Here is a 9,025-nt window from a genome sequence, read left to right on the forward strand (position 1 = left end):
GCAAAGGGATTTCTGGTGGGGTTTTGATGAAAAGAGGGGCACTTATATTACTTCATGGAAGGACTTGCACTTGCACAAGGATGTTGGAGGTCAAGGATTCAAAGACTTGAATATCTTGAATAAAGCTTTTCTTATAAGAGCTGCCTGGAGAATTTGCACAAATTTAGAAGAAGTATGGGTCAAATGTATATCCAAGTACTTCCCTTGTACCAGTATGCTACATGCTACAATAAAAAAGGACTGCTCTTGGGTTTGGAAGGGATTACAAAAGAACATGGAGTTCATTAAACAGTATAGTTGCTGGAGTGTTGGTGATGGTTCTCATATTAAAATCTGGTTGGATGTATGGATTATAGGCATGGATGCTCCTCCTATTCCCAGACAAGAAGCTGAAGATAATGAAAATTTTGTTTGGGTCAGTGAGATCTTTCGTTCTAACACTAGAGAATGGAATGTTGATCTGGTAAACCATTTGTTTGATCAACACACTGCAGAACTGATTCTAAATATGAGAGTATCAGTTTCAACAACCGATAAACTGATCTGGAAACTAAACAAAAATGGAAAGTTTACTCTAAAATCCGCTTATAAGAAGCTTTTTGAAGACAGTTTAGGCTCAAGGCAGTTCTCAATCTTTATTCAGGGAACTACTATTAAATGGAATGACTTCTGGAGAATCAACACCTGGCCAAGAGTTAAGCATTTATTTTGGAAATGTTTAAATGATATTCTGCCAACCAGAGTTAGATTACAAAGACAATGTGGATATATCAATAAGATGTGCGCACTATGTAATCAACATGAAGAAAGCACAATGCATATCTTCTTCCAGTGTACTTTTTCAAGGGCTGTTTGGATGGAAATACCAGGAGGTAGTCAAGCTTTAACAGGTAGAGCCAATAATTTTGCTAAGATTTTGGAAGACTGGATTTCACTTACTAACTCAACAGCAAAGTCAAAAGGATTGGCTCAATTTGGGCATGGTGGTTACTTGGAGTATATGGAATAAAATATGTGAAGTGATCTTCCAGAATAAAAAGGCGAACCCCAAAAGCACAGCTAGGGCCGCTCTTAGCTTCGCGAGTTATTTATCCTCCATATCTGACAAGGCAAATGCCTGCAGTCAGAACACTTCTGTTACCTTGTCATCTATAGCAACTTGGAAACTTTATGATAGTCCATATTTAACTTTCAATTGTGATGCTTCCTTTGATGCTAATACTGGACTAACAAGTATTGGTGTGATCTTACGTGATTTTGCAGGCAACTGGAAAGGAGGCCGCGCAAAACATTATGCAGGAATAGCTGATTCGGAGAGAGCAGAGTGCTTAGCTATCCATGAAGCTGTTGAATGGTGCAGGGAACTACAAATCTCACACGCAATGTTTGAGACAGACTTGAAAAATATTGAAAGCTTCATCAATAATGCATCACCAATCATGGCTTGGGAAAACGATCAATAATGCATCACCAATCATGGCTTGGGAAAACGAAGACATTCTGCATTATGGAAGTGTCGTTTTATTCCTAAAAAAATATAATAAACCTGCAAATGAACTGGAAAAGTTCAGCGGGAACTCAGAACAGGCAAAGTTCAGCAGGAAGTTTGGTGTAACCCAAGAATGGCTTGACAGCCCCCTGAAGTAGTCGCAAGTTTGCTTCGCGTCTGTCACACAATCTTTCTTATCACAGTTAATAAAATCCCATTATTTGCAAAAATATTAAGGTTGTATTTAACCGGGGTATTAGTCATTCCCATATTAAATCACTTTCAGACTTCTAGCTCTCAATACCTTTTTTCTTTCAATACCTTTTTTCTTTCTTCGGCTCTAAAAACTATACACTCTTATGCTCTAAAGAGCTTCAAGGATATGGAGGGTCAAAATCACTTCATGCCATTAGGCAAAAGCAAATGAAACTGAAAATCTATAAACAAAATGCATCATTTTCATGTTTAAACGTTTGCAACACCAACATGAAAGGTTTTACTCCCCATTCACTGCTTCGTAATTAACTTGGGAGATCATTACAAAAACTTGCCGACACCGCCCGAATATTGAACACCACCAAAACACCAACCCACCTAACTACAGAGGAAACCTTAAACCTAAGGTCTAGTAAAACACACAGCTACAAAATAAAATAACTTGTCCGATACACCAACCATGTGAGGAAACAAAATTAATTACACCATGGAACTTAGTGATCTCTGTATCCATCATACCAAAGAGAGAACTTAACAAAAGAACATAGAACTGCGTACGTTCTCATGGAGTCTAGGTAGTTCAGGCACTGGTGCAGAGCCCACAGACGTCATCCCTCCATGGCTTGAGGAAGTTTCAGACATTTCATCGAACTTTGTAAATGTTGAGACTTGGGTCGCTGCAAGGTGGGCATATGCTACTGGAGCAACTGCAACAATCAACAAAATAAACCCAACAGTCAAGAATGAGAAAGTGTGTCATGTGTTACTGCATAGCAGTATCATACATGATCCTAAGATTTAAAATACATAAAATGAAGCAGCATTATTTACCTATAGAAATAGCAGTTGTGCTCCTCTGGTACCTGCAGAAATTGGACAAAACAAAATAAAATTAATGCTAAGCATCCCATATTCAACCAAAGTAAGCTTTATCAACTTACACATAGGATAAATTATGAACAAGTTCCTGCAACTCATCAGCTGAGAAGCCAATTTCATCCAACAACACATGGTAATGTGCCGGCCTAGTTGTTCCCTATCCAAAGAAAGTTGATTAAAGTCAATGACATCACTATGCAAAAGAAGAATAGTTGGAGATTATCATAATTCTGCGATTCCAAGAAGGAAAATGCTTGTAGTGGTAAAACTTACAATCATGCCCGCGTGTGCACACATATAAAAATCATTGTTTCGCGGGTGACAGATTTTATTGTCAATAACTGTACCTGTTGAACAGAAAACAATTCAAAGTCAGCATTTATGAAAATCATTGTTTCACGGGTGACAGATTTTATTGTCAATAACTGTACCTGTTGAACAGAAAACAATTCAAAGTTAACATTTAGTAACTCAAACGGTAATTTGTTGGACAGTAAGTAGATCTTAGGAACGCTAACCGGGTGGAACATTGTCAGGACTGTTTGGCTGAAAAAACTTGGAATGGTGGTTTTTCTGAGCAATAATTACTGTAAACTTAGGAGACCACTTCTCGTCAAGGAATTTGCACGCCTGTAATAAAAATATATTACAGAAGTTGGCAGTGGCAATCGAACGAATAATCATAATACTGTTAAAGAGGGATAGAATCAAACGCTAACCTCAATAATCTGATCCAATTCGATGTTCAAGACTTGATTGAACTGGGACTCACTCACACCATCCCTGCATCCACGACACCATCAGCCAAAATACAAAAAAAAAAAAAAATGGTGATGGATCTTGCACATAATTCATAGCAGACAAAGCCATCAATGATTTCTGAGTGAACTTCTGGACAAGTTGGTCCATTTAGATTCAGAGAGAACGTAAATAAAATCACCAAAATACCTGAAAATAATAATTTGTTCAGGCTTTCTTTTTTTTGAGCTTGTATAGAAGTCCAGTAATAGCTCACTGAAAATGAAATATTGTGCCTCCTCATTAGTACAAGGATTATAACTAAAACATTACACCGCTAGAAAAGGTCATTAGAATAAACATAAGCTGCGCATCAGCTGTTCCAATTTGTCACAGAAGCATCACAAGCATAAAGAGAACTAAAAACTTGAGAACTGGACTCACCGAATTATGCCATCATCCTCCGTGTCCGATATGGGCTTGAATAGATTATCGACCATCTCAACCTTTGGGGATTGTGTTCTCACAGATGCTCTATAACGTGAAATAGATGGCCAGTGCCTGGAGCTGACTACCTATGCATTCAACAAATGAATTAACATCCTAAACTTAATAGGTTCCCCTGTAATCTAGCACAAAAGGTGCAACATAAAATAGCTGAAAACAATAATAACTAATAGCAAATATTCAATATTTAAAAAAATAAAGGATTTTACCGCAGCTACAGATGGAATATCAGATTGTCCAGGAGAGCCATGTGAAACGTCCATCCCAAGGATCATTGTGGGAACTTTAGAGACAAAAGGAATTGAACAAGAGTGCTCAATGGCCAACACCGAATTCAAACCACCAAGCTGCAACAGGTACGAACATAAACAAGCTCAAACACAGGCACCGAGGAACAAAAACAATGTGATTTAAGTATCTTTACATAGACCTACTTTGGCATTGATCTTAAGAAGAACATTTGTAAGGTAATTGTCATTGACTCTTGAAGGCGCCGCACATTGAGTAACAATTCCAAGGTCAGCAAGATTCTTCTTCTTCCATGGACCTTGCATTTTGATGTTCCACAGTTAGATATAAATACATAAACAACGGTAGCAGTATTAAGAAAAATCTGAAGTGACAAGCCAAAGCCTACCGTAGATGTTACAGTTTTTCCTCTCTGGAAGAAGACATAGAAGAAACTGGGGTGCTCCGGGAAGTTTTGCCCTAATCTGTTGAAACATCTCCTCCACCCGGGCAGGTGGAGGTGCCCGTCTAGACTGAGGGGACTCTTCGAATACATCAAACGGAGGCTCTATCATCTATCAAAATAACTTTAACATGAGATGCAAGAAAATGACTTCTCAAAGGTAAATAACAATGCAATACTGCTGGGAAAAAAAAAACTCACCATTCCTTTCTGTTCTCCCAGTCTGGTAAGATCTCGAACTAAACCACGTATGTCACAACGAGCCGAGAAGTTTACAATGGCCCAGCGTTCAACCTTAATTGGTTCGACAAACACTTTATTACTAATGTTCCATCTTCCATTCCGAGGAGTGAAGTCCTCTCCCTTGCCAAATTTCAACTGCCAAAAAAAATTATTTGTAAACAAACCTAGCTTGAACAACCTTAAAACATACCAACAGCATACAAATCATAATAACAGGCTAAGAAAATCAGCAATACAGTTATTAAGACAAAATACCCTTGGAGGTTGTAATACACGGCCTTCAACTTGTGTAAACTGAGAACTAATTGTAACACCAGAGGCACGTAATGCTGGTTCAGCATCATAGTTGTTGGTTTTCATTGCCTGCCCAAACAGAAAAGCTTGTTATCCATCATGATAATCGACAGTGCCTAAGATCATAAAAACATCTTCGGTAAGGGTAGACCTACCTCAGTCAAAGCTGCCATCCTTTCTTGAGGCTTCTGTCTTGATTTCTCTACGAGTGAAGATCTCTGTTGAACGGACAATGCCTTTGTATAGCGTTGCAACGAAACCAAAGTACAAAGCTACACAAACTCAAATGAACTTCATCATTATCGTACTAAAAGAAATCAGCAACATAACATAGGGCTGAAAGTGAATTCTTACCTCAATTGGAATGTAAGTCGGTCGCTTTGGTTTACCAACATTAATGCATGGAAGAGGCCCTGAATAAACTAATTCCATACGGCGAATATTGACAAAATAATCAGTGATTGTCATTTCAATCATTTCAGGCTCGCCATCTCCATTTGCATCCCTTCCATTCCTTTGCTTCATAGAGAATCTACAAGATGAAGCAGGTCTAATGAATACACACATTTCGAGATCGAGAACACTATCCGTTATAACCATACCTGTGCGAGTTACTAGACATACTCTCTGTCGATAGAGAACAGATACATGTGAAATTAATCATCAAGTGACCTTATATCACATTTCAATTATAGGAAGAGCACGCATACATTTAAAAAAAAAACACGCAAAGCTTACGTTTGTCTATCGCAGGGGAGTTCACTTAACCCGGTTATCTTATACTCCATATTAGATGGGCTGGCTTTTATCCTCAGATTTTTGAGAGTTCGCTTAGCCTATAAGATCGAAGTACCGAAATTGTTATTTTGATAGGAACAATTACAATAAAACAAGAACACAGTTTGAGTTTAAAATGCTTACCTTTGCCCAATCAATGCCACCTGGATCCCTCACACCTTGGTTATTAATTAAAAAATCTACAACTGGTCCTGGCTGTATTATCATTGAAGTAGATACATCTGCAATTGAGATAATAACAAGAACACGATAGTCAAAGAGTCTTTTGAAAGCACTTATAGTTGTTACAGAAACTTACTTCATGAATAATCAGTGAAAGAACTTACCAATGTTCAGTGATAAACCACCTTGTGTAGCTCTGAAACTGGAATGGAATCCTCTGCATCCAAGGACACCTCCTCCCAAGTCCGCAAAATTCTTCGGATTGTTGTGGAAAAAGGATTGACGAACAAGAAGGCACCCTCTGAGCAAAAAGTAAAGAAACAAGATGAGCAACACAACAGCAAAGAAACCAAGTTCAAGAACTTCAACAGGAGCTATCTTACTGTTTTGCGGCATGTTGCCTTAAAATGATATCCAAAACTCTAAGAGCTTCTTGAGAGTTCTCTGATTCCTGACCACGGAGCGCATTTCCAATGGCCTGCATTGGGATTTTGGCTGCAAAACTAAGCTCCACCTTGAAGGTCTTGGAATGGTATGGCCGTCTCATCCGCTTACGATCAGCATCATTAGGGCTTCCATTACCAGCAGGGCTGCCGTTCCCGGTATTCCTTAACACATTTCATTAAGAAGATTAATTGGCATATAAAAACAAATGACCCATAAGTTCTAACCAGATGAGTTCCCGCACATAACAACCCATCCATAGGTATGTTTGTGTGTGCGTGTTTACCTATTCGATGACATCTCATCAAGCACGACAGTGAACTCTAGTTTAGTTTGTGGGAGAGGACCAACAGTAAACAAACTTTTCTCTCCATCATAAGCGAAGTCTTTTCCAGCTAACTCAGAGGCATAAGTCTCTTGAACTCTGTCAAGAACTTTCCTACCTACACCCTTGCTTTCTACAGGGCGATCATCTTCATAGAAGAGGGACACCTAATGACAGAAAAAGTAGAAACACAATTATCATAATTAGGCTTATACTGAACTAACTTCCTAGCTCTAGAAGGACACCATCCAAGCAAAAGGGCAAAGAAATACATACACAGTAGTGGAAAAAGTAACCGTCAGCATTACTAACAGCGACTTTAAAATGGTTAGTCAACAACTGTATTTTGTTCCCCTTATTTCCAAGACCAGTTCTTGCCATTGGGACACGCTTAGGTTTTGAAACTTTCTTAACTGGCTCTACTTTTATTGGAACTACATTTGGTGGAACAGGTGGTGGAGGAGGCAATCCATCAGGTCCATCAAGCTCAGAGTCGCCCATGTTTCAGACCTTTAGCATTGAAACAAGGTAAAAAAAAAAAAAAAATCCATCAGTATTGAAGATCAGACAAAACAGCAATAAGAGTAAGTAATTATGACAAATGACTGACAAAATTTGCTGTGTAAAAATTGAAAGCATCTTTGGAATTTTTTAAACGCAGAACAGTTTCACATGGCAAAAATGGTGATACATGTGAGCAATGAAGTTCAAAAATCTGTGAGACAGAAGAAGATAAACAACCCAAACCAAAGCTGCTAAAACTTCTTCTTAAATCATACTGCATGATAAAGCGTTTCCATGTGGAGATAACTATGTTACTAGTAGAGAATCAAAAGCTAGTGAAATGGTAGGAAGAAAAGCTGCTCAAATACAAACTTAGTACATGAACATGCCTGACAAAAGTTTGACAGCCAACACTAGAAGTGATTCTGAAAACAAGTAAAACCGATTAACTGTTTTAAGTAAAGGGTTAGTCTCCTTAAAGCAGCTTCAAAACTAAGAGAAGACCAAAAGAAAAGTTGGAAAAGGAGGAAGCTTCAGCTAAGTACAAACTCCAAAATAAAGACTAAACATAGACCAAAATAACAGTCACCGATCACTTGAAGAAAGTAAAACCACATACACAAACAAAAAACGGGAAAATCAGCTTCAAACTAACTTACACAAGTCTAACCAGCACAAAAACCTTTAAAATACTAAAAATAGCAAGGAAGAAATTCAAAAACCTAAGAACACAAAAGATCAGTAAATGAAGTAAAAATGAGATCTTTGAAAGAAAGTAAAATTACAGAATATATATAACTCAGAGAAGTAAAATAAAAAAATATCTAAACAATCTATGCCCAAAGAAAACCCTTAAACCCAGACATCAAAAGAAATTCTTCCTAGACAAAACCCCTTCAAAAAAAATCACAATAAGTTGCATGCAAACATATCTACATGATTTCAGGAAAACCCATTTTCTGAAATCCGGTGAAAAAACAAAAAAACATAAATTTGTCATCTTTGACAGTAATACTTTCAACAGCAACAACAACTAAAGCTTTAAAAAAAAAAACCACTTAAAAAATGTTTAAAAGTAGCAGCATTCAAAAGATCCAAACTTTAAATTTAACTGAATAATAAGCAAGAACCACACACATTTTCAAATAAACCCCAACTCAAACACACAAAAAAATCATACAAAAAGAAGGAACACGAAAATTAAGGAAATGACGAAAAATCAAAGAAGAAAAACCCTTGAAACAAAAAATACTAACTGAGAAATGTAAGATGAAACAAAACCCTAAAAGCTCACCTTAAACCAAACAAGAAGAACTAAAACTCTTCAACTCCTCTCTCTCTCTCTCTCTCTCTTTAGAACTCAAAAACACTTCCGAAACAACAAACTGTTCTTCTTCTGTCTCTCACTCCGAAGTACTAGGTCCATTTTAAAGGTGTCTCCGACGTCAACCACTTCAGTTAATAGGCACACACGTATAACGTAAGTGATTAACACTTACTAACAGTATTTGGAATAGTGCTGTGACATTATTTTGAATTAAGATATTGTAGGTTATGCTTACACGCGTTAGGGAACGAGTCAACAGAAGTGGGATTGGATTGTTTCCCCAAATGACAACACCTGCAACAAAAGTTGTTCACTGGTAACCTTTTATAACAAATGGGATGGGGATACATCACCATCTGTCGAGCGATGCGCTTGACAACCGTCGGATGATGCATGAGCAAATCTCAA

The 9,025-nt window shown here is 37.7% G+C and overlaps 1 protein-coding gene across 3 annotated transcripts; it reads right to left on the reverse strand.

Annotated features, from left to right (window-relative positions):
- Window positions 1-1,927: 1,927 nt before the first annotated feature.
- Window positions 1,928-8,733, reverse strand: LOC113295088 (protein argonaute 4A-like). Of its 3 annotated transcripts, none has more exons than XM_026543445.1 (22): window positions 8,585-8,733; window positions 7,063-7,296; window positions 6,748-6,953; window positions 6,401-6,625; window positions 6,182-6,318; window positions 5,979-6,076; window positions 5,796-5,893; window positions 5,412-5,589; window positions 5,213-5,329; window positions 5,019-5,126; window positions 4,722-4,898; window positions 4,467-4,632; window positions 4,264-4,376; window positions 4,039-4,176; window positions 3,767-3,897; window positions 3,533-3,598; window positions 3,304-3,367; window positions 3,103-3,214; window positions 2,858-2,931; window positions 2,647-2,741; window positions 2,537-2,568; window positions 1,928-2,412 (listed from the first exon to the last, which is right to left on the reverse strand). In XM_026543445.1, the coding sequence occupies exons 2-22, from the start codon at window positions 7,285-7,287 to the stop codon at window positions 2,237-2,239; spliced, it is 2,736 nt and encodes a 911-aa protein (XP_026399230.1). In that variant the 5' UTR covers window positions 7,288-7,296; window positions 8,585-8,733; the 3' UTR covers window positions 1,928-2,236. The 3 variants fall into 3 exon arrangements, with proteins under 3 accessions (XP_026399230.1, XP_026399232.1, XP_026399235.1); XM_026543447.1 differs by lacking the exon at window positions 8,585-8,733 and adding an exon at window positions 7,680-7,797; XM_026543450.1 differs by lacking the exons at window positions 1,928-2,412; window positions 2,537-2,568; window positions 2,647-2,741; window positions 2,858-2,931 and adding an exon at window positions 2,966-3,015.
- Window positions 8,734-9,025: the final 292 nt, after the last annotated feature.

Source organism: Papaver somniferum, chromosome 1, assembly GCF_003573695.1.
Source record: "Papaver somniferum cultivar HN1 chromosome 1, ASM357369v1, whole genome shotgun sequence".
NCBI classification, from domain to species: Eukaryota; Viridiplantae; Streptophyta; class Magnoliopsida; order Ranunculales; family Papaveraceae; genus Papaver; species Papaver somniferum.

Bases quoted from the DNA above. Each gene is read 5' to 3' on its own strand.
- LOC113295088 (XM_026543445.1), bottom strand. From the start codon at position 7,287: ATGGGCGACTCTGAGCTTGATGGACCTGATGGATTGCCTCCTCCACCA. The intron at 4,633-4,721 runs GTGAGTTTTTTT...TTATTTTGATAG, and splicing joins TGGGAGAACAGAAAGGAATG to ATGATAGAGCCTCCGTTTGA. The intron at 2,413-2,536 runs GTAAATAATGCT...TGATTGTTGCAG, and splicing joins CACAACTGCTATTTCTATAG to TTGCTCCAGTAGCATATGCC.